At 42.1% G+C, this 25,818-nt stretch overlaps 1 protein-coding gene and 2 long non-coding RNA genes across 3 annotated transcripts; 2 read left to right on the top strand and 1 right to left on the bottom strand.

Annotated features, from left to right (window-relative positions):
• Positions 1–967: 967 nt before the first annotated feature.
• LOC139534396 (coagulation factor XIII A chain-like) lies at positions 968–13,179 on the top strand. The gene is made up of 15 exons (XM_071333517.1): positions 968–1,107; positions 3,882–4,066; positions 6,095–6,283; positions 6,860–7,108; positions 7,269–7,387; positions 7,650–7,757; positions 8,945–9,119; positions 9,401–9,539; positions 9,686–9,789; positions 10,065–10,153; positions 10,428–10,584; positions 11,189–11,464; positions 11,657–11,817; positions 12,340–12,476; positions 12,577–13,179. The coding sequence occupies exons 2-15, from the start codon at positions 3,913–3,915 to the stop codon at positions 12,716–12,718; spliced, it is 2,199 nt and encodes a 732-aa protein (XP_071189618.1). The 5' UTR covers positions 968–1,107; positions 3,882–3,912; the 3' UTR covers positions 12,719–13,179.
• Positions 13,180–18,160: 4,981 nt separating this feature from the next.
• Positions 18,161–20,350, top strand: LOC139533429 (uncharacterized). The gene is made up of 3 exons (XR_011666746.1): positions 18,161–18,317; positions 19,616–19,672; positions 19,783–20,350. It is a non-coding gene; the product is annotated as an uncharacterized lncRNA (long non-coding RNA).
• Positions 20,351–21,207: 857 nt separating this feature from the next.
• On the bottom strand, positions 21,208–23,835 carry LOC139534395 (uncharacterized). Its single transcript, XR_011666944.1, has 3 exons — positions 22,731–23,835; positions 22,448–22,488; positions 21,208–22,282 (listed from the first exon to the last, which is right to left on the bottom strand). It is a non-coding gene; the product is annotated as an uncharacterized lncRNA (long non-coding RNA).
• Positions 23,836–25,818: the final 1,983 nt, after the last annotated feature.

Below are 25,818 nucleotides of genomic sequence, written 5' to 3'. Positions count from 1 at the left end.
TGCTAGTTTATAACACACATACTGTACAACACAATAAGCATAACATGTTTATTAATAGTAGTTCGTACTGTAGTTTTGAGCAGCCAAAATTGAAAGCTTTGATTTGTCACTCATAAACAAAATCAACAAGTGCAAATGTGTGATAAAACGGTATTTATCTTAAAGATTGTCTGTTGTCTATTTCCTGAAGATCACTGTGGCCCATTACCACTGACAAGATAATGTAGAAATTGTGTATTCGGAGGCTACAGTGTAAACGTGTGTTAGGTTTACGTCATTCTATTTTATCTCTAATAGTATCAAAACAAAGCTTTAGAGAGACATTCACACGGATTGTGACTGAGCATGGCTTGTCCCCAGTGCTGGCCTGTCTTTCACTGCCTGGCAAACAGAGATGACAATTTCCCCACCCTTTTCTCAAGTTGGCCAAACCGCCACCCAAGGGCCTAATCCTGTCCTTTCCAACCTCAACCCCTCCTACACACAACCCATCGCACAACTAATGCTGGGACTGGTTAGCACACACACACACACACACACACACACACACACACACACACACACACACACACACACACACACACACACACACACACACACACACACACACACACACACACACACACACACACACACCTCGCTTCTAGTCCTTAGGAAACTTTGCACACGCATTTCGCTACACTCGCAATAACATCTGCTAACCATGTGTATGCGACCAATACAATTTGATTTGATTTGATTTGACACACACTCACAAGCCCATCCCAGCAACAACTCACCCTGGGGCTGGCTCTCTTGCAAACACACACACACACACACACACACACACACACACACACACACACACACACACACACACACACACACACACACACACACACACACACACACACACACACACACACACACACACACACACACACACACACACACACACACACAACCTATCTCTGCCATGGAGAGGGCCCTTCCCTTTCCTGTATATAAATGGATTCAGAGGGACCCCAGCAACAGCCTGTCTTTGTGTGTGAGAGAGACAGACACTCAGCCCCTGAGGATCAACTCTATCAGACAACTGCAGCTTTCCCCTCTTCAACTTCTACAGAGGTGAGTTTACTCTTCAGTGGTCACTGGTCAAGCAATGTTTTCTGTCTCCAATCTTATTTGTTTGATACTGCATGTATTTGACAATGCTTTGATGAAAAGTAATGCGATGCCTCATAGAATGCATCATTTGCAGTACTCTAAATTTAGTTGCAGTACTTTTTGTTGTTTTGCTGTATACTAGTACACCATTTTTTCCTCTAGGAAACTTCCAAATGCTGGTAAAAGCAGAGTTTTTTATGGGGGGGGGGGGGCTGTGGGCTTATGAGAGTCCTAAATGGAAGCTAATTTTACAGTACCAGAGTGAGAACTGAGTGCTGGTTTGAATGGTTCTTTATTCCACATCATGTAATCTGGTTCAGAATTAGGGTTATTTGCTTCTGTGTTTTTTCTTTTCCTTTACATCCACATTTTGTTGTAAAATGCTGTTAAACTATGGATAATTTTTACCTTTCAGGAGTCACATTTCTACTTTGCACAACGCCTCCGTGTCTAAGTACACACTACATAAAACTGTGTATATGGGGGACATTTTCGTAGCACAGGAGCATTGTGCAAAGTGCAAAAAATATGAAAAACCTAATTATAATCTGGTAGCATGACGAAATTAGAACATATTCTTCAACAATGTGCGTCATAAAGAGAACACAATTTACATATTGCTCCGTTTATGAAACGCTATTTAAATAGTCACCTCTTTGTAACACACATTGTTCAAGAAAAAAATCGAATTAAAGGAAAACTCCACCCAAAAACGATCTTTTGGTATTTGTTTCATTAGTCCATTGTTGACATAGTCCCAAAACATTTTTCTTGTCAGCAATCAAGATTTCAAGATATATAACTTTCAAAATACAGAAATAATCCCTGTATGATGCATTTTGCATCATACGATGCTGTGCTTTGCATAATATGATGCAAATTGCATCATACAGGGAGGATTTCTGTATATTATAATAAGGTTTGCGGTATTTTTTGCACTTTGCACAATAATTTATTTTGCACTATGAACATGTTATCCTATACAAACAGTATTATATGGCATCATCCATTGACTAATAGCTGAAAATAGTAATAACTTGCAGCATTTACACCACAGAAAGGCACAGCGCTGTCCCAGAAAACATCGATAAAAACCTGTGGTGATGTTGTTTCTCCACAATCAGCATTGACCAGCTAATGTTCAGATGAAGGGGGTGACGGCACCATGTGAGCGTGTGTGTGTGCGTGTGCATGTGTGTGTGCCACGGTGAAACAGTGCTCTCACTGTGCAGGTCCATGACTCACCTTTCCAACACTGGCCAGAGACCATCCCACACCCCAAACCTATCTCCTCGACCAGCACAGCACAGCACACGCCCATTACATAACTAAATTCTTAAATCGTTGTTTGTGCCACAAAGCTGCATGACGTATATTGTGCCATACTTACATTTTCATGAAAACAACCATTGTGTATTTAATGACTAAAACAGCATGACCATATTTACATAATAATTTCCATTAAACAACCACCCCCCCCTCCCTCCTAACCTCAAATAAAATAGGCTTTAAAGGGAGAGACCCCCAGGGGATGGTTGGTTGAAGTAATTCCTTTTTCAGTGCTGCTTTATTGACTTACGGTACGTCTCGAGATTTTTATTTACATTTAACCCACTATTAGTAATGTTGCACCACTGCTTGTAGTATACTTGGACTGCCAAGTTTGGACTTAGATATAGTTTGTTAATGTATATTATTACCTAACTAATTGTAAATGTGCAAGGTAATTTGTTAGTTTTACCACAGATACTGGCATAATTGTACTGGTACACTACTCGTTGTGAAAATGATAAAAATTACAAAATTACAACAACAAATAAATACACAATGATTCTAAGCAAAGGAATCTGATGACATTGTTGTGTCCCCCACACACTGACACTAAAGTTTCCCTTGTCATTTACGACCGTTTTCTCTCTTTAATTTGAAGATTAACTGCACAGTCTGGTGACACACTGACCACAAGGGACGGAGAATAACACAACACGCCAAAACAAACAACCAAACACCCCAAAATGTCTGACCTTGCCAACTGCTTTTCTGGAATTACACCCTCAGTAGGCTCCTCTTTAATACAGCACGGAAATAAACAATGAAAGAAAAAATAAACACAGGCTCTACTCAGTGAAACCACAGATCAATTCAAACCTAAGTTTACTGACCTAGTCACTACAATAATGCACACTAATACACACATAGAAGTGGTTCCCAAAGTCCTACTAGCACTGACTTCGCTGATAAGTACTTTGTTGAGGGAAAATGTACTTGATACAATTGTGATGTGTGTTGTCTCACCTAGCTAACTTAAGATGAATGCACTAATTGTAAGTCACTCGGGATAAGAGCGTCAGCTAAATGACGAAAATGTAAAATTTAATATATATAATTGTTTTGACATGTGGTTTGTGTTCAAGTTTACGTGCACCTCATCCAGGTCAGTACTAAAGTTTGCTATTGCTGCCCTACCTCAATGTGAAACAGATGGTTTGTGGGAACAGTTAATCTCTTAGCATCTGCTGCACAACTGGGAGTGTCCTCCCCAAGGGCTAGCTGAATATGAATGGAGTCGTCATGTGATATGATACCATACTGTACCTAGGAAATGTCTGCTTGTCTATTTGACTCTCTGTCTCTGTCTCTGTCTCTGTCTCTGTCTCTGTCTCTGTCTCTGTCTCTGTCTCTGTCTCTGTCTCTGTCTCTGTCTCTCTCTGTTCGTCCGTTTGTCTGTGTCCCAGGCCCGTGAGGTGACGTTTCAGCGCTGGTACCATGTCTGACTCAGAGCCCGCCGCCAAGACACAACCCCAGGTGTCACACCGCGGACGCAGTGCAGCCCCCATCGCCAGCTCCAATGCAGATGGGGAGGAGGTGCCTGAGTTCGAGCCCTTCGGCCTGATGCCCCGAGGACCCCCTCCACTCAAGGGTAAGGAGGAGAAGGAGCCTGTGTGTGTGTGTGGGTGCGTGCACGTGTGTGTGTGTGTTTGAGTGTGTGTGTGGTGTGCGACAGAGAGAGACAGAAGTGTGTTTGTATGTCAGAGTGTTGGTTTGTGAGTCAGTATGTGCCTTGGTCACAAACGATAAGAGACCCTATAATGACACGTTTCCTGTAGATTTAGGATGCTGACTGACAAATGAATGGCATTCCGTTCAGAGTTATCTCAACACACGTCTTCAGACACATCCTGAGTCTACCAGCCTCGTCACTGTTCTCCTTTCCTCAGCATTATCTCCCTAGAACACAAGGCAGGGTTCTGAATAAGAATGGAATGACTGGAATATAGAACCTCTAACAGACTGGAAGCGACTTCAGCTGTCCCCTCATGATGGGTAATTATGAGACCTCAGGATAAGACCCAGATGCAGACAGTTCAAAGTAAAAAAAGTTTATCACAAAAACAGGGGGCATCTTAAGGGCAGGCAGAGGTCAGTAACCCAGAGCAGAGTCCGAAAGGCACAGAAGGGCAGGCAGGCTCAGGGTCAGGGCAGGCAGAATGGTCAAAACCGGGAAAACTAGAAAACAGGGACTAGAGCGAAAACAGGAGTACGGGAAAAATGCTGGTAGCCTTGACGAGACAAGACAAACTGGAAACAGACAAACAGAGAACACAGGTATAAATACACAGGGGATAATGGGGCAGATGGGCGACAGAGGGGGGTGGAGACAAGCACAAAACAGGTGAAACAGATCAGGGTGTGACAGTCATAGCCATCTAAATAATATCTTGTAGCGAGTTTCCCAAAAAGAACAACAACCAACAACAATCACGTTGTTGATCTTCGACTACAGTTCATCATTTTTACTATACGTCACCACAGTCTGCAGACAAAGCTGTCTGTCTATCCCTAAGATGAGAAGGTTCCCAAAGTTGAACACGCAACGTAATCCAGAATGTCTCTACCACTCTTCATACATTTGAACTTGCAGGATTCCATACGTTACGTTATGTTGAAGATAGAATCGTTAGTTGCTACATCCATTTTTGGACTTATAATTGAATGATATACACACACTGATTCTTGAAGAAGGCAACTTATAAATGCCTCATGATTAGTTCAACTGTTGTACCTCATCAGAACCCAAAACATAAGCTTGTTTTACTCCAATGTTTGTAAACAACGTAAATGTAAACGATGTAAATGCCTCAAAATCTGGTTAAAACTATCATTTAGATATCATGGATGTTCAGTCCTTCAAATCAAAATGTATTAGTCACATGCGCCGAATACAACAGGTGTAGGTAGACCTTACAGTGAAATGCTTACTTATGAGCCCCTAACCAACAATGCAGTTTCAAGAAAATACAGATAAGAATTAGAGATAAAAGTAACAGGTAATTAAAGAGCAGCAGTGAAATGACAATATACAGGGACTATATACAGGGGGTTACTGATACAGAGTCAATGTGTGGGGGCACCGGTTATTTGAGGTAGTATGTACATGTAGGTAGAGTTATTAATGTGACTATGCATAGATGACAACAGAGAGTAGCAGTGGTGTAAAGAGGGCGTGAGAGGGGGTGAGGGATGGGGGGGGGGGGTCAATGCAAACAGTCTGGGTAGCCATTTGACTAGATGTTCAGGAGTCTTATGGCTTGGGGGTAGAATCTGTTTAGAAGCCTCTTGGACCTAGACTTGTCGCTCCGGTACCGCTTGCCGTGCGGTAGCAGAGATAACAGTCTTTGACTAGGGTGACTGGAGTCTTTGACCATTTTTAGGACCTTCCTCTGCATCCATAGCTCTGTCTATGAATTTGAGAGACGTTACATTTCTCCAGGCCCATCCCTCAGCTTTTTGCTGAAACAGAGGTGTATTGGAATAACTGCTCAAGGTCACATGGAAAAATATCAGGGCCCAAGTTACGATGACAAGTCTGCATCTCTCTCTCTCTTCCCTTTTATATTCCTCTCTCCTCATCTCGCTCTTCCTCGTTCTCTTCCTACTCTCCTATCAGAGTTCTTGGACATCTGGGACGTGAACATGCTGCGGAAGCCAGACGAGGTCAATAAGCATCAGCACACCACCCACCTGTATGCCAACGACCACCTCGTCGTTCGCAGGGGACAGGAGTTCCAGCTGAAGGTGACCTTCGACCGTCCCTACAAGCCCTCCGACGACCAGTTTGCTGTGGAGTTCGTCATCGGTGAGATAAAGAAACCCCCACCTAAAAAAGTTTCCTAAGCTAAAAAAGGGCTAACTCTGTATCAGTGGTTACTGGTTAAGAAGTAGTTTACTGTACATACATCTAGAAACTTGCATCCAGATGCAGGGTACCAAAAGTAAAGTAATGAAAAAAAGATTGTTTTATTATGTTTCAAGTGGCGGTTACATTAATTGCGGGAACATTCATTGTATCTTTTTTTCATTGAATGTTCCCGCACTTAGTTACAACCGCCACTTGAAACATAATAAAACTAAGGAGGAATATGTGCAGGTATTTATCTTTCTTTCCTGTATCAGTGGTTAGGTCTACCATAGGTCTACCATAGCTCTAGTCCAGGGTGTTAGTACGAAGGCTTGGTGTAGGGTGAAGTGGCCCCTAGACCCTGATCTTTGGTCTGTTTTACATTTTCTCCACTAATGGTAAAGGTTAGGATTGAGGAATGGGAAGTTGATCCTAGATCTGTACCTAGAAGAAACTGCACCCCGGAGCCAAAGACCAGAGCTAGGTCTACCCCTGCCCTGACATGTCATTCCCCCTGTTCCTCCTATCCACCAGGGGGCAGTCCCCAGTTCAGTAAGGGCACCTACATCCCTGTGTCTGTGACCAGTGACCGCCAGAGCCCGTGGGCCGGCCGGGTGTTGGACAGCGCAGACAACGTGGTCACGGTGGGGATCACCCCAGCGCCAGACTGCATTGTGGGAAAGTGGCGCACGTACGTGGCGGTGGTGACGCCATACGGAATCCGCAGGACAAGGCAGGACGAGAGTCGAGATGTCTATATCCTGTTCAACCCCTGGGTGGCAGGTCTGTGACACTCACTGATGACAGCAATCACACTAGCCTGTTCCCACAACAGTTGTTTGTGCTGATTGATTGATCGATTTAGCTCTATTAATCTCGTGAGTCTATTCATCTACATTCCGATAATAGATTCCATTCTATTATTCTGGCTTCCTTCCACCAGCTGATTCTGTGTTCCTGGATGATAGCAATGAGAGGGAGGAGTGTGTTCTCAACGAGGTGGGAGTCATCTACCACGGGGCGTTTGACGACGTGTCCGAGCGGCCCTGGAACTTTGGCCAGGTACAGAGAGACCCAGTGCACCACTACTAGCTACGCAATGATTGGTTTGGGTGTGGTGATACGCTATCTGTACCATGCAGAATTAATTTGTAACTACTGTACATGTAAGTCATTATACGTCAAATAGCAGGACGGTTGTGTCTTAGTCCATACACATTACCTGTCTGTCATCTTTTTGTTTTGGCTTTAAGAAACTGTCTGATTCTCTATGCGATCGTCAAAGAAGTTCAGTGAACACTTAACTGAACTTTGCTTGTTGCAGTTTGACTATGGGGTGCTGGATGCGTGTCTGTTCATCATGGATAAAGCTGCCATGCCCATCACCAACAGGGGCGACCCCATCAAAGTAGCCCGGAAGGCCTCAGCCATGGTGAGCGTTACGGGGTTACCACCGGTCCGTACAGAGAACCCATTAAGGTCACAACGTTCTAACAGTACAACCGTTTCACACAGTAGATTTATAGGGGGAAGAAACTCCATGGAGGCTTGAGAAAAGACTCCTTGCCAGAAGACACATTTCCAACCAAATCAAATCACATTGTATTAGTCACATGCGTCGGATACAACAAGTGCAGACCTTACAGTGAAATGTTTACTTACGAGCCCCTAAACAAACAATGCAGTTGAAAAAAAATATGGATAACAATAAGAAAAAGTCACGAGTAATTAAAGAGCAGCAGTAAAATATCAATAGCGAGACTATATATGGGGGGGTACTGGTACAGAGTCAATGTGCGGGGGCACCGGTTAGTCGAGCTAATATGTACATGTAGCTAGAGTTATTAAAGTGACTATGCATAGATGGTAACAACAGAGAGTAGCAGCGTTGTAAAAGAGGAGGAGAGGGGTTGGGGGGCAGTGCAAATAGTCTGGGTAGCCATTTGATTAGATGTTCAGGAGTCTTATGACTTGGGGGTAAAAGCTGTTTAGAAGCCTCTTGGACCTAGACTTGGTGCTCCGGTACCGCTTGCCGTGCGGTAGCAGAGAGAACAGTCTATGACTAGGGTGGCTGGAGTCTTTAACAATTTTTAGGGCCTTTCTCTGACACCGCCTGGTATAGAGGTCCTGGATGGCAGGAAGCTTGGCCCCAGTGATGTACTGGGCCATTCGCACTACCCTCTGTAGTGCCTAGCGGTCGGAGGCCGAGCAGTTGCCATACCAGGCAGTGATGCAACCGGTCAGGATGCTCTCGATGGTGCAGCTGTAGAACCTTTTGAGGATCTGAGGACCCATGCCAAATCTTTTCAGTCTCCTGAGGGGGAATAGGTTTTGTTGTGCCCTCTTCTTTATTTCTACTTGAAGAGAGATTTGTACTTACAACTCATAGGCTTGTAACAGGCTATTTGCATACAAAATGGCACTCTATTTCACATATAATGCATTACTTTTGACCAGGGTATTCCCTATATAATGCATTACTTTTGACCAGGGTATTCCCTATATAATGCATTACTTTTGACCAGGGCCCATAAGGCTCTGTTCAAAAGAAGTGCACTGTAAAGGAAATAGGGTGCCATTTTGGATGCAGAGAACCGTATGTTTGCCTCTCTCTCCCAGCTGAACTCTCGTGACGACGACGGGGTGCTGGTGGGGAGCTGGAGTGGTGACTACACCTACGGAGTGGCACCCACCTCCTGGACTGGAAGTACTGAGATCCTCCTCAACTACTCCAGCAGCAAGATGCCCGTCTGCTATGCCCAGTGCTGGGTCTACGCTGCTGTCTTTAACACCTGTGAGACCTGCATAAGGCTACAATATTCTCCAAACTTTCAGAAAATTCAATTTTTTCTGAAATCTGTAATGATTCCAGAAATGTTTAACTAGGATTTCCCAAAAATCATTTAGGCAAAGTTTTGGGGTTTTTACAATGCTAATGAGTGAAATATTTGGGAGGATTTCATAATTAATCACTCAAATTAATTTCCTACTATTTGATGTGAAGAATTCTCCCAAAAAGTCTGAATTTCTTTTGTTGTTGCTGATGATACAGTTTCTTTCCTTCCCCCTCGGCAGTCTTGCGCTGTCTGGGCATCCCCGCCAGGGTTGTCACCAACTTCTTCTCTTCCCACGACAATGACGGCAACCTGAAAACTGACATCATCCTGGATGAGAACGGCAGAATTGACAAGCAACGCACCAAGGACTCTATCTGGTAGAATTGTTCCAGTGGCAGACAAATCACTTTCTGATTTGATTTGATTTGATTTGAGCATTTAAAAATACAATTCATGAGTGGAGAGACTGCATTTACAATGATTTATGGTAATGTCAAATAATGGAATGGATGTGTTGCCGTAGGAACTACCATTGCTGGAACGAGTGCTACATGAGCAGGCCAGACCTTCCTCAAGGGTTTGGGGGCTGGCAGGCTGTGGATGCTACGCCCCAAGAGACCAGTGATGGTGAGGTGTTCATACACACAAGCATGTACGCACGCACACACACACACACACACATATACTGTAGAAACAGGCACAGGCACTCACACACGCGCACACATACGCAGAAACAAACACACACCCACAGAAACACACACACACATACACACACACAATTTAACTGACCATGTTATAATTTTTACATAACCATGTTATGAAATGTACATGCTGTGTAGTTACTATATTATATCATTATTTGGGATATTACTAATACCTAATGTGTCTTTCATTGTATCCAGGGATGTACAGGTGTGGCCCTGCATCCGTCCAGGCCATCAAACATGGCCAGATCTGCTTCCCGTTCGACGCACCTTTCGTGTTTGCTGAGGTAAATACTACAACAATGAGCCATCCTAGTGGCGCAAAACACCAACTGCACAGGACAGTATACAAAATGTTACAACCCCTATGTCACTTCCCAAGACAGTCCATTTTTTGTTTGCATCAGTTTGAATCAGTGAGCTCAATTGTAGTAGTGAACATACGGTACCAGTACATGTGTTCTGGTATTACTAGTATATGACTTACATATGACTAAACATATCAATAGATGACTAATTACTGGAATTTGACATGATGAATGTGTCCCATTTTTTCTATAGGTGAACAGTGATGTGGTGTTCTACTCACGGAACCCCAGAGATGGAACCCTGGAGCCGGTCAAAGTCAACAGCAGCCATGTTGGTAGGATGGTGGTGACCAAAGCTCCCGGCCAGGACACTCGGCGTGACATCACTGACCAGTACAAGTTCCCCGAAGGTAAGAGAGGAGAGAGGAGGGAGTGTCACAGAGCAAAAGCGTAAAGGGACGCTTTCCCGAACACAGATTAAAAAGGACCTATGCAGAAATCACTCCACCATTTCCTGCTGGCTAAAATTCTAATAGTAAGCCTAATTTCAGTTTACGTGACAAAACAAGCAAGTATCATGTAGAGAATCATTGTACCGTCTAAACCGCTGTATTTTCAGCTGTTTGAAGCTGGTGTACAAAACTGAAAGTAAACGACACAAAAATTAAACTTAAGCATGGGTAGCATATAAATAGCACACAGAACAAATCTAACATTTCTTGGACTTGCTTTCAACGAGAATGATAGATCTATAACTCAAATTTATATGTGAATTTAAACTGCATTGTTGATTAAGGGCTTGTAAGTAAGCATTTCACTGTAAGGTCTACTACATCTGTTGTATTCGGCGCATGTGACAAATAACATTTGATTTGATTTAAATGTTAAAAGAAGGGTTTTGTCTCTGTGTGAACGAGGTACGACCACTCTGAAAACCCAGATTCTAAATGTGGACTACTTCTGAATCAAACCGTATAATCTTTCCCTTTCATCTGTGGTCTCCCACATCCACAGGTAGCCCAGAGGAGCGCACGGTTCTGGAGAAGGCAGAGGAGTACGGTTGTCAGCGTGAGAAGGCCATCCTTCCAGAGGCTGATGTGGAGCTGGACATGCCCCTGATCGAGGTGAGGGTGGGGGATGACTTCGAGCTGAAGCTGGAGTTCAACAACAAGAGTGGCCAGGCTCACACCGGGGACGTGTATGTCAGTGGCAACGTGGTGTATTACACAGGAGTCACCAGCTCTGAGTTCCTCTTCAAGACCCTTAAAGTGACATTGGATCCCATGAAAGGTGGGCAGGTGGGGGAGGAGGGGTGGTGTGTGTGGGTTGGTGGGTTCTTGTAAGATCAATATTCTAGTTACTAGTGGCAAGCCAGTTGAACTCCAATATTTCTAAAGCAAGACCCGACAAAATACATGAAAATTAAAGTAAACTCAAGGAGACAAAGCATATCCTAAGAAAGTCATCTCTGTGTGTCCACAGCTGAGAAGAAAGTGATCCAGGTGCGTTCCCAGGACTACATGAGAAAGCTGGTGGAGCAGGCCAACCTCCACTTCATCGCTACTGGGAAGGTCAAGGAGACGGGTCAGATTGTCACCGCCATGAGGGTCGTCACTCTTCACAACCCCAAACTCTCTGTCCAGGTCAGAGGTCATGTTTTTAGGAGTGGTAATATGCTCACAGCCTGAAACAAATCAATTTGTACTCTATAGAGCAGGGGTGTCAAACATACGTCCCCCCCGCAGGGGGTCCAATCGGGCACATTTTTTAATGTTTTTTTGGGGGTGGGGAGGTGCGAACTCAATATACTTTAAAATGACAAAAACCAAATCGAAACTGTAGAAATTATAATGGACCTGCATTCATATACTATCTTGACTGTGTTCAGTGTCGCTAATAATCAGCTAAATGAACAAGACAGTCAGGGAGCACTGAAAAATTCATAGAGGACTATTTTGGGCTAATTTTGACGGCGAGGAAATATAACCAATTTTCAGTGCAGCCCTCCGGACCTCGTTGAAAACCGAATAAAGACTGAATTCTGCGACATGAGTTTGACATCCCTGGTATAGAATACAAAGTATTTTCCAAATATGCTCAGTTTATCAATCCTTGCTGGGTCTTCACGGACAGGATCAGGACCAACTCTCATCCCCTCTCTGTAGGTGTCTGGTCTGGCTAAGGTAAGTGAGGAGATGTTTGTGACTATGGAGTTCACCAACCCGTTCAAGTTCAACCTGGAGGATGTGTACATTCGTGTGGAGGGGCCAGGAGTCATGCCACCCAAGTATAAACATTACAGGTGAGCAGAGTGATACCTGTATGTGTGTGTGTGTGTGTTTCGTGTGCGTGTGCGTGTGTGTGTGTGTGCATACTCATGTGTGTATATGTGTGTATTCCAGTCTGATCCTGGCTGGCTCGTCCCTGACGTGGACAGAGAGTTTTACCCCACGAAGGGAGGGACCCACCAAGCTGATGGCCAGCCTGGACTGTGCTGCACTCAGGCAGGTGTACGGTCAGGCCCAGCTGACCGTCAAGCCCTGAGCAGCACAAGGGAGATGGCACAGCTATACAATACATCTATAGCACAGCTGGACAGCCTATTTACAGCTCAGTTACAGCCCAGCAAGCAACAATTAAGAGATTTGTTGTTTTTTCTTTTTCTTCTTCTTCTTCTTGGATGGATCATGTAATTTCACAAGAGGCAATATTTTTTAACTATGCAACATTTAGTGTAGTTCAATGTATTTGTTTTCATTTCTATACAAGGAAAACACTACTACATCACAGCTAATACAGCCCAGCTACAGTTTAGAGATTGGACTTGAATATTAGGCCTAATACATGGTTCAATCTATCTTCACAAGAGATGCAACATTTTCTTACCACAAGATGCTACATTTATTGAAATTGATGAAAAGTTCAATATCCCTGTTTTCTTTTCTTTTTTGACTTCTATGCGAGAGAAGTACTTATATAACCCAAATTAAAAAGATGAACATGAATATGATTGCATGTTATCAATTATTGTGTTTTTATGGCAATATACTTTGGTTTTGAAAGGTCCAGATAAGATCTTTTGAAATGAAATATTGAATGTATCCCATCGGCCTACATGCATGCTGTCAAAATTATAATTCTTCGAGCATCCAGTTCTAAGTTTGAAGTTGTGGACCTTGCCCTATGCGCGACAGGGATGAGTGAGTAAGTGACTTGAGCACTTCTGTGCTTCGTTCACTTCCGCACAAGTCTAGGGGTTTCTTTCATAGGCTGTGTTTACACAGCCATCCTAAGGATTTTACTTCATGTACAATTTTTTTTCCCGTACTGTTCTGACAGTTTTATATGTCTCCCATATCAGATTAGCGCATTCACACTGTCGTATTCTCTGAAATAGCACGCAGATGCAATGCTCATTTCCTTTCACTGTTCCAATCAAAATTTGGTGTGGTTGTAAGGACTGGGTGTCGGAGTGCGAAGTCAGGCGCAGGAAGACAGAGGATTCAATGATAACGTTCATTTAATGAACCACGGAGAAACAACGGCCACCCAACTTGACACTGGGTGCTCAAAATAAACTGCCCCAGACACGGGGAACGATGACAGTTCAGAAATGTACTCCAACATACACAAACACGTAACGTCAGACTAACAAACACCAAGCTTACAAATAAACAATCCCGCACAAAGAAACGGGCGAGCCGGCTGACTGATAAAGCCCAACTAATTAAGAACAAACACAAAACAGGTGTAACCAATGAACACATAAGGAGGGGGAGATAAGGATCAGTGGCAGCTAATAGGCCGGTGACGACGACCGCCGAGCGCCACCCGAACGGGAAGGAGAGCCTGCCTCGGTCGGAGTCGTGACAGTGGTAGTCTTGGTGATGGCAGGTCATGTGCAAAAATATATACTACATGTACAAACACGTATATGGTATGAATCAGAACTCAAAAGACCAGATTCCATGTGTTTTCTTTCTGTTTACACACTGGGAAAAGATCAGATATGTATCAGATATACCAAATAAGTGTCAAAAGATCAGAACTGGGCTGCCTGTGTAAACATTAAATGTTTCAAGCTATTATTTTAACAAAACTATTTAAGAATAGTATCCTCTTTTATACACTGAGACCGACTCTGTTCAACAGTAGGCCTATGCGTGTCCAGCAAAGGCCAACATGATATTACCTGATATCATACTACAATCTCTATTTTGCCGGACTAAAAAAACATAATTTGAAAATGAGCCAGAAATACAAGAGTATTTATTTTATATGTAGGACATAAAGCATGATGAAACTAAGAGGCTCAAAGTGAAAGTGTAGTTACTTACTAACACAAGCAGCACAGCCTCATACAACTGTCTGAAACATACCGTTGAAGTCGGAAGTTTACATACACCTTAGCCAAATACATTTAAACTCAGTTTTTCACAATTCCTGACATTTAATCCTGGTAAACATTCCCTGTCTTAAGTCAGTTAGGATCACCACTTTACTTTAAGAATGTGAATGTGAAATGTCAGAATAATAGTAGAGAGCATTATTTATTTCAGCTTTTATTTCTTTCATCACATTCCTAGTGGGTCAGAAGTTTACATACACTCAATTAGTATTTGGTAGCATTGCCTTTAAATAGTTTTACTTGGGTCAAATGTTTCGGGTAGCTTTCCACAAGCTTCCCACAATAAATTGGGTGAATTTTGGCCCATTTCTCCTGACAGAGCTGGTGTAACTGTGTCAGGTTTGTAGGCCTCCTTGCTCCCACACGTTTTTTCAGTTCTGCCCACAAATTATCTATAGGATTGAGGTCAGGGCTTTGTGATGGCCACTCCAATACCTTGACTTTGTTGTCCTTAAGCCATTTTGCCACAACTTTGGAAGTATGCTTGGGGTCATTGTCCATTTGGAAGACGCATTTGAGACCAAGCTTTAACTTCCTGACTGATGTCTTGAGATGTTGCTTCAAAATATCCACATAATTTTCCTACCTCACGATGACATCTATTTTGTGAAGTGCACCAGTCCCTCCTGCAGCAAAGCACCCCCACAACATGATGCTTTCACCCCCATAGCTAGCCATGTGGCGCAAACGTGCCCAACTTCACCTGACGCAAAGAAAAGAAAAGAACATTCCAAAACTCGCAATAAACGTTCAATAAACTGATACAACTCGGTTGAAAAAAACTACTTTATGATGTTTTTATCACATCTATCAAATAAAATCAGAGCCGGAGATATCTACCGTGTATACCGAAGGCTTTTCAGAAGGCAATCTGGGGTTCCTTCTTGCACCTTCGAAGACAATGAAATCTCCAGACACGTCATTCCAAAAGCTCTTGTTCGACCTCAGATCAAGCTAGACACCCCATTCCACCTCTCACTGCCTGTTGACATCTAGTGGAAGGCGTATGAAGTGCATGTATATCCATAGATTTCAGGCAAATTAATAGGAAGCCCCTGGAACAGAGCCTCGATTTCAGATTTTTCACTTCCTTTCAGGAAGTTTGCTGCAAAATGAGTTCTGTTTTACTCACAGATATAATTCAAACGGTTTTAGAAACTTGAGAGTGTTTTCTATCCAATAGTAATAATAATATGCATATTGTACAATCTAGAATTGAGTACGAGGCAGTTTAATTTGGGCACGATTTTTTCCAATGGGGAAACAGCGCCCCCATATTGACAAGAAGTTGGTTGAGGTTTTTCCTCCAGTAGTAACACTGTTCAGAATGAGGCTAGAGGGAAGTGTGCTCTTTGTTAGAGGCGGATGACCTGAAAGCTAGCTACATTTTGTTTTCCTCCAGTATTGAACAACAGATCATCCCGTCTTCAATTTTATCGATTATTTCCATAAAAAAATACATAAAGTTGTATTACAAAAGTAGTTTGAAATATTGCTGCAAAGCTTACAGGTAACTTTTGAGATATTCTTTAGTCACGTTGCGCAAGTTGGAACCAGTGTTTTTCTTGATCAAACGCGCCAAATAAATTCACATTTTGGATATATATCGACAGAATTAATCGAACAAAAGGACCATTTGTGATGTTTATGGGATATATTAGAGTGCCAACAGAAGAAGCTCGTCAAAGGTAAGGCATGAATTATATCTTTATTTGTGCATTTTGTGTCACGCCTGGAGGGTTGAAATATGATGGTCTGTGTTTGTTTGGTTGCTATCCTCAGATAATAGCATCGTTTGCTTTCGCCGAAAAGCATTTTTTAAATCTGACACGTTGGCTGGATTCACAACAAGTGTAGCTTTAATTTGGTATATTGAATGTGTGATTTCATGAAAGTTAAATTTTTATAGTAATTTATTTGAATTTGGCGCTCTGCATTTTCACTGGATGTTGGCCAGTTGGGACGCTAGCGTCCCACATATCCCAGAGAGGTTGTTCTTAGGTATGACGCTGCAAACTTGGCACACCTGTATTTGGAGAGTTTCTCCCACTCTTCTCTGCAGATCCTCTCAAGCTCTGTCAGGTTTGATGGGGAGCGTCGCTGCACAGCTATTTTCAGGACTCTCCAGAAATGTTAGATCGGGTTCAAGTACGGGCTCTGGCTGGGCCCCTCAAGGACAGACTTGTCCCAGAGCCACTCCTGTGTTGTCTTGGCTGTGTGCTTAGGGTTGTTGTCCTGTTGGAAGGTGAACCTTTGCCCCAGTCTGAGGTCCTGAGCGCCCTGTAGCAGGTTTTCATCAAAGATCTCTCAGTACTTTGCTCCGTTCAGCTTTCCCTCAATCCTGACTAGTCTCCCAGTCCCTGTCGCAGAAAAACATCCCCACAGCATGATGCTGCCACCACCATGCTTCACCGTAGGGATGGTGCCAGGTTTCCTCCAGACGTAACGCTTGGCATTCAGGTATTCAGAGAATCTTGTTTCTCGTGGTCCGAGAGTCCTTTAGGTGCCTTTTGGCAAACTCCAAGCGGGCTGTCATGTGCCTTTTACTGAGGAGTGGCTTCCATCTGGCCACTACCATAAAGGCCTGATTGATGGAGTACAGCAGAGATGGTTGTCCTTCTGGAGAGTTTTCCCATCTCCACAGAGGAACTCTGGAGCTCTGTCAGAGTGACCATCAGGTTCTTAGTCACCTCCCTGACCAAGGCCCTTCTCCCCCGATTGCTCAGTTTGGCCGGGCGGCCAGCTCTAGGAAGAGTCTTGGTGGTTCCAAACTTCTTCCATTTAAGAATGACGGAAGCCACTGTGTTCTTGTCGGACCTTCAATGCTGCAGAAATGTTTGGGTACCTTTCCCCAGATCTGTGCCTCGACATAATCCTGTCTCTGAGCTCTACGGACAATTCCTTCGACCTCATGGCTTGGTTTTTGCTCTGACATGCACTGTCAACTGCTGGACCTTATATAGACAGGTGTGTGCCTTTACAAATCATGTCCAATCAATTGAATTTACCACAGGTGGACTCCAATCAAGTTGTAGAAACATCTCATGGAAACAGGATGCACCTGAGCTCAATGTCGAGTCTCATAGCAAAGGGTCTGAATACTTACGTAAATAAGGTATTTCTGTTTTGTCATTATGTGGTATGGTGTGTAGACTGATGAGAGAAAAAATGATTTAATCCATTTTAGAATAAGGCTGTAATGTAACAAAATGTGGAAAAAGTCAAGGGGTCTGAATACTTTCCGAATGCACTGTACATGCACTTGCAATCTGTACAAGAAAACAATGATATCAAATTAAAGAAAATGAATAGTACACTACTTCTACTTATAAAACAATTGTCTACAAATTAAAAGAACAAAGTAATTTATCATAGCGCATAGGTTTATGATCAGAGGCGAAGTGAGAGTGAAGATGCTTTACAGGCACCTTTGGTGTTCATGATGATATAAACCACAAAGTGTAGGGGTTGATATGAAGTCACGTGATTGGGGAGAAGTGTGTGTGTGTGTGTGTGTGCGTGTGTGTGTACTTTGTACGTGTGTGCCTATAACTGTGTGTGTTCCCTGTGTGAGTGTCCTTCTGTTCCTTTTCTTAAGTCAGAAAATCATAACCTGAAGTTGCTGCGACAAGACACAAATGTAACAGATTAGAGTGTGGGATACTTCATCACAATGCTTAAAACATAATGAGCTCCTCGTCTGTGATTTGGAGAAGATGGCTTCCGTGTGATAAGGTGAGTGTGTTGTTCTGTTTCTTTGTGAACACATTGAGATGATAGAAAGACTCCACTTTGAAGTCTATGTTGTTTTGTCGATTTTAGTTACTTAGAAATAGTTTGACGCAATTTTCTGGAAGAAAATATAGTTATGAATTATATTAATAAGCGCAATAAGAATCCCAGGAGAAAGGCTCATAAGGGAAACCTCTGCCATATAAGTCCAACATTCAGCAAGAAAGTTAAAGATGGATTTCTCTCAAATCTATGCACATCCAACATAAATAATGATATTCTATTTCTGTGATTTACACAATTCCCAAACAATGGTCACCCGAACCCAGTTGGAAAATGAGCTATAGAAAATAAATAAATGCAGACAAACTACTCCAAAATATCTGTTGTACTTTATCGCAACATTTGTGTCAAATATGTTGTACATCAGTTGTACAACTTGAGCGTGCAGAGGGCCAGTATGTGTCATTGTTAATTGTAAAGAGAAAATGATCTGCATTCCGCAATCAATACTGGAGCTATTTATATTTGAGTAATTTATCAGAAACTCTTAATCAGCATTGGATACAGTTAGCGCATTCACCTTAAAAGGTTAAATCCACTCAAAAACGAAATATTGGTATTTTTTTTACATTAAGTCCAGTGTTGTTACAGTCCAAAGTGTTTTGTATGTCAGCAGTCAAGTTTTCACAATATTGGACTTTCAAGACGCAAAGTGCCATTAGCCACATTATCAGGCCGGTGACAAACTAGAACTTAAACTAGAACTGACTTCTATTGGAATGATGCCGATTTATTACAAAAACATTTATGAGATCAAATGTAGCCAATCCATTTTGTTATTATAGAAAACAGACATGTACTGTATCAGTTAAACCAACCATACACTGTGTTTACTGCAATAAATACCAGAAAATTATTGATAAAACTTAACACAACTAAAATATGTAGCAGGTATTGTAGATTATTTAATATGAATTTAATCTTTACACTTTATCTTACAAAACTTCCGTATATCCTTTCAATTGTAGATAGTGAAACCACAGGAGGTTGGTGGCACCTTAACTGGGGAGAACGTGCTCGTGGTAATGGCTAGAGCAGAGTCAGTGGAATGGTATCTTAATGCCATTCCATTCACTCCATTCCAGCCATTATTATGAGCTGTCCTCCCCTCAGCAGCCTCCATTGAGTGAAATAATTCCTTTGCTTGAAGCATCTTAACCACAGATGAGGGTGAATATCTTCATAATAATTATTTTTTTACACTTTTTCTCCCTAATGTCGTGATATCCAATTGGTAGTTACAGTCTTGTCCCATCGCTGCAACGAACCCGGGTCTGTAGTGACTGGGGAGGCGGGTGAGTATCTTCTGAGTATCTACTGATTCTGTTGGAGAGCTTTATACTAAATCATATAACTAAGGACACATTGCCATGTGTTTGATCCCATTCCATTCACTCCATTCCAGACATTATTATGAGCCGTCCTCCCCTCAGCAGCCTCCATTGAGTGAAACAATTCCTTTGCTTGAAGGCATCTTAACCACAGATGAGGGTGAGTATCTACTGATTTTGTTGCAGAGCTTAATTCATATAACTAAGGGATCTTTGTATTCTGTATTCTGTCCATTAATGATGCTATTTCTTTGTCAGATGTCATCATAAAAGACATAAAACTTGTTCTGATTGAAGGTTATGGAAAGAATTCAGTTGGAAACATCATCCTAGGACTAAATAAGTTTACACGGTGGACATCATTTTAAAAGACATATGTGAGGATAGATCGTAATTGGCACATCACATTGCTTCGCACACCAGGCTCCTTTAGACATTTAAATAGTGACAATCATATAAAATAGGAAACTGTACATTGAGTGCACAGCATATTTAGCCCTGAACCTCACGTCATCCTTCTATACTGAACAAAACTATAAACACAACATGCAACAATTTCAACAATTTTACTGAATCACAGTTCATATAAGGAAATTAGTCAATTTAAATTAAAAAATGATGCCATAATCAATGGATTTTACATGATTGTGGAGGGGCGCAGTCATGGGTGGGCCTGGGAGGGAATAGGCCCACCCACCTCCCAGGCCCACCCTTTTCCCCACAAAAAGTCTTTATTACAGACAGAAATACTCAGTTTCATCAGCTGTCCGAGTGGCTCGTCTCAGATTATCCCACAGGTGAAGAAGCCGGATGTGGAGGTCCTGGGCTGGTGTGGTTACACATGGTCTGTGGTTGTAAGGCCGGTTGGATGCACTGCCAAATTCTTTAAAACAACGCTGGAGGCAGCTTATGGTAGAGAAATTAACATTTAATTATCTGGCAACAGCTCTGGTGGACATTCCTGCAGTCAGAATGCCAATTGCACACTCCCTCAACTTCTGTGGCATTGTGTTGTTACAAAACTGCACATTTCAGAGTGGTCTATTATTGTCCCCAGCACAAGGTGCACCTGTGTAATGATCATGCTGGTTAATCAGCTTCTTGATATGCCACATCTGTCAGGTGGATGGATTATCTTGGCAAAGGAGCAATGCTCACTGACAAGGATGTAAACAAATTGGTGCACAAAATTGGAGAAAAATGTTTTTTTTTTGTGCTATGGAACATCACATGGGATCTTGTATCAGCTCATGAAACATGGAAGCAACACTTGTTGCATTTATATTTTTGTTCAGTATAGTTATTAAAGTAGGTTGCAGGAAGTCTCATCTTTGGAAAATAACAGGAAGACAGGCATTGGACACACTATTACTGAAGCAGTTTGGGACCACACCATGGTGTTGATGACCTAATAAAACAATGTCAAAATAGGTATCACGTTTTCCATACAAATAGAAAACATGATACAGAAGCTCCTGAAAATCCATAGACAAAACAGCTTAACAGATAAAAACATTTTTTATTCAGGAGAATCCCATTGAATCAGGCTATTCATTTAAGTGCAGATGCATATCCTTATACTAAACGGAACCGAAAACACCCCAGCCAGTTTTGATCACAGATCCTGAGCATTTCAGCTGTTTGTCATTGATTTAGACCCACAATTTCTTACAGATTTGATACACATTTAAATAATGGTTAAATAAAACGTTTTAAAAAACATGAAGACCTATATTTAATCAGGATTTGACAAACAAAAGTCTGACTAGGATCCTGACTTCATATTTGTTACCAATTACCACATTGTTACTTACCTTACAGATCACAAAGTCAGCTAATTTCCACCCTATTCATATGCAAATACATTTGATTCATACACTGGCTTGTCTGGCTGGCATGTTTTCATTTTAAACAGGCCTTCCCTTATCTACACTGAAATAATATTAGTCCTCTATTGTGATAAAAAAAAACATAGCTCATTAGTACACCCTTGTGGCTGACTATATCTATTGTATGTCTTACGATACAACAATTAATAATGTGGAACAAATACCATCAAGGGATACGTTACAATTCACAATAACAAACACCTTATGAAACAGCTGTGAAAAACAATCTAGCAATAATTTAGATTTAAATACATAAACGTTGATATTTCATTGGTACATGTGTCAATTTACTTTCAGATTTGTTGTACACTCACATGGCAATCAGACTGAAATACTGAATTCTGGTGTGTGGAATAGAGAGGAGGTGGGTGCTGTTTGGATGACAGGTTCTGCCTGTCACTTGTTTTCAACAGGTAGTAAGTCTTGGAATGTGGACTCGATGAGGGAAACTGCAAAGTCCAGGCTCTGCTGCCCTCTTTGTTCTGAGTGTTTGCAGTGCTAGTGTTTTTAGCTAACCTGTGCAGCTCACATTATGTGCCCTGGACGATAGTTTTCTTGCTTTTTCTTAGCAGATAATGACAACTTGACAATAACAGTAGCTGATGTAATGAAAAGTTGGACAGTGGTTGGTAATGGAGGACATCAGGTGGATCCACGTCTGGGTGTTAGGCAGAACCCCTAGGTCCTGGAGAACAGAAGCAGAGTAAAGGGAACAGGGTAGGAGACAGACGTAAACAAGCAAAGGTTAAATTATTATCAGGCATGTAAAAATACAGTTATTGAATTATTTAATTTGAATGTTTGATTAGACATGCAATAATGTTAATGGCAGACAGAAAAGAAAGGATACCCGTCTCATTTTTGATGTGTGGGGTTGGTAAGGGATGGTCCCTGGAAAAGATAGAGATGAGTTGTGAGAGAAACTCCAGGGTGGTGTCATGACCACTGGAGTCCTACACCTTAACGGTACGTACCTGGAAGTGGTGGTTACTTAGCGCGACCCAGTGGTTAGCCTTGAGATTGACTATTTGGAGAAACCACTGGGCCAGTGTTGGTACTGCTGACAGCATGGCGATGCCATCCACCACAAGTAGGCAATTGCAAATAGTTATCATCTGAGATTTTATATTCACCTTAACGGATGGTGAGCCCAGCTAGGAGCGAAAGAGCACCAGGCTTTCCCAGGTCTCGTCTTCCTTTCGCCCTTCTTCCAAGCCAAGTAATTTGCCCGGATGTCGAAGCACTTGGTCCCCTTGATTCTCCTCCGGTGGCTCTCCTTTTTCCTCATATGCTTTGTCCATGTTCAGTCTCACCTTGACTGATAATAGAAATAAATGCAATTATATTTCATATTATTACAAATACATCTCTTATATAGCTCTTGGAAGGCCAGAAAATAAATTAACAGCAGACAATAATTTTGACCTGGTCAAAAACCTCTACATCCTTCTCAGTCCGTGCCTGAAGGTGGTCCTTGAAGGCGTTCTGATCTGGTTCGACAACTTCCACCACATCAGGTTGAGTATCAGTGATCTCAAAAGTACATTATACAAAAAGCAATAGAAAAAGTAAATCACACATTTTTTATACTACAGTATAGGCAATACTTTTATATACAAATGCATTGTTTACCTCAGTAAACAGCTGCGGATCCCGTCCGTACTGTAGGCAAAAGGGTGAGTACTCTGGAGGCTTGGACGCTAATGTTGGGTGCAAAGATAATTACCTTCAGGTTGTTCTGCCACCATTCCTGGAACACGTCAAGGCCTTGCCCATGGCAGTCTAGAGGGTGTGGTTGGTCCGTTCATCCAAAACTGGAGGAGGGGGTAGGAAAGGGATATCTATTAACAATGATTATGTACCATGGAAAAACAAAAATGAATTGTAAAAAAAGCAACAAAAAAACATTGGTGACAGAATATAACCTATAACATCCGTAACTTGTTCCAGAGTACACGACCTCGGTCACTCAAGATGACCTCAGGAGAACCATGGGTGTTGAAGACATCATCGCCTTGGAGGTGGCCTCGCCAGTCTGGTCCTTGATGGGTATCATACAAAAGAAAATACAATTTTGGGTTCCAAGCAGCCTTTTTAAATGGGTTACAGAAGGGAATTTAGAGTTAAGTACATTCTCTTCCTTTACAGACCTTAATGGGTATTGCCTCCACCCACTTGGTAAAATAATCAGTCGCCATCAGGCTAGACTGGTACTCACTTAAGCAGAAGGTGACAAATTGAAACATTGTGTTCTCTGATATGACATTCATTGAAATCATAATAATTTTAGAAATAATAGAATGTGATCGATAACCAAACTTATTTCACATGCCCAGCTGTCCACATCCTTGACAATCCCATGCAAAAAGTGTATGTTGATTTTGGCAATCATGCGCTTCACTCCAAAATGGTCAACATGCATCTCGGTCAGCATGGGTTCCTTCTCCTCAGTGAAAATCACCCTCCTGTGTGGCTGGTCATCCTTCCCCCATAGGTACATGTGATTGCCTAACAAGTTTGAAGACAAAGGTTGTTGAAATACTCAAGTCTAAGTAATTTTGCACAACTGACTTTCTGTTTCTCTCGCCCTCCCAATCTCTGTCTTTCACTCTTTCCCACCTCTCTCTTTCATTCTCACCCTTTATTTCTCCCTACTCTAGTCTGTGTGTCTGTCTAGCAAAGATACCTAGTTAAGGGCAGTTGGAATGACCATAATTGCTTAGACCTATCCATTTGATTGATCAGAGTTAACTTATAACTAGATACCTCAATATGACAGTCATATAACTAAATGTATAACTAGCAACTTCTGGATGATCAACTACCTAGATTGAAAATGGCTGTTCATAGCTAAATCCTTCCAGTTATGTAATAGAAGCGAACTGCTTAACGTTACCCTGAATAGTGAATTTCTGCCCCCTACGAATGTTGCGCCTCTTGTCGAGATCAGTGGTGCCATAGTACTTCGCCTGGTTGGAAAGATGAAATAAGACCTCCTCGAGGGATGCCATTGAAGTGCAAGCTAACGTAACATACAAACTGAAAACTACAAAAACAATTAGCTAGCTAGCTAACGTTAGCTAAACAAAATTGTCTGGCTAACGTTAGCTAGGCTGATGTAAGTAAACAAGTAACGTTGGCTAGCAATTTAAATCCAAAACAGCTTAAATTATTTATTCCTATTTAAACAATATTTTGTTATATAAAGACAAATATATGGTAAAGACAAATAAACCCTCGCCATCTTCTTCTAACGTTTGTTAGACTACATACGAGGTCTTCTTTGATATTATGGTGGTCTACAAACAAATGTCACAAGCGCATGCCGTCGCACACTGCCCTGGCTGTATGTCAAGCCAAATAATTAACAAACTGCCATATATCTCTTTACGAACTCTTGAACAATCCAAACATGACAATTTAATTCACACACCTCTCCTGGCGTCAGTGACCCCCAAAGCATCCGAAGATGCTTTTCTTTCTCAGGCTCCAGAGCCTGTAGGGCCCATCCTACAGGCTCTGGAGCCTGAGAAAGAATGAATATGAATTTTTATATATTTTATTGCACTGTTCAGAGGGAGCGACAAGAGTGCGCTCCTATCATTTAAATATAGTTGATTAGATTAGAATCTGGTTGTTTTCTTTTCTTTGACTTTTTCCTGCGCCATACTGTATGTGTACCCAATTCGGCTAAATGTAATGCTATTAATAAGCTTGAAATGTTTTCCTATTATTTTGCATAGGTTAACCATTGTGATGAATGTGCAGTTGCACACCGGGACAAAGATCATACTTTTTGAAGAAATGTCTGATGAATCAAAAAGAGAACTGTTTGGCCATAATGACCATCGTTATGTTTGGAGGAAAAAGGGGGAGGCTTGTAAGCCGAAGAACACCATCCCAACCGTGAAGCACGGGGGTGGCAGCATCATGTTGTGGGGGTGCTTTGCTGCAGGAGGGACTGGTGCACTTCACAAAATAGATGGCTTCATGAGGCAGGAAAATTATGTGGATATATTGAAGCAACATCAGCTTGGTCGCAAATGGGTCTTCCAAATGGACAATGACCCCCAAGCGTACTTCCAAAGTTGTGGCAAAATGGCCTGAAGACAACAAAGTCAAGGTATTGGAGTGACCGTCACAAAGCCCTGACCTCAATCCTATAGAAAATGTGTGGGCAGAACTGAAAAAGCATGTGCGAACAAGGAGGCCTTCAAACCT

Source organism: Salvelinus alpinus, chromosome 11 (assembly GCF_045679555.1).
Source record: "Salvelinus alpinus chromosome 11, SLU_Salpinus.1, whole genome shotgun sequence".
Classification (NCBI taxonomy): Eukaryota; Metazoa; Chordata; class Actinopteri; order Salmoniformes; family Salmonidae; genus Salvelinus; species Salvelinus alpinus.
This window is presented reverse-complemented; position numbering and strand designations above follow the sequence as displayed.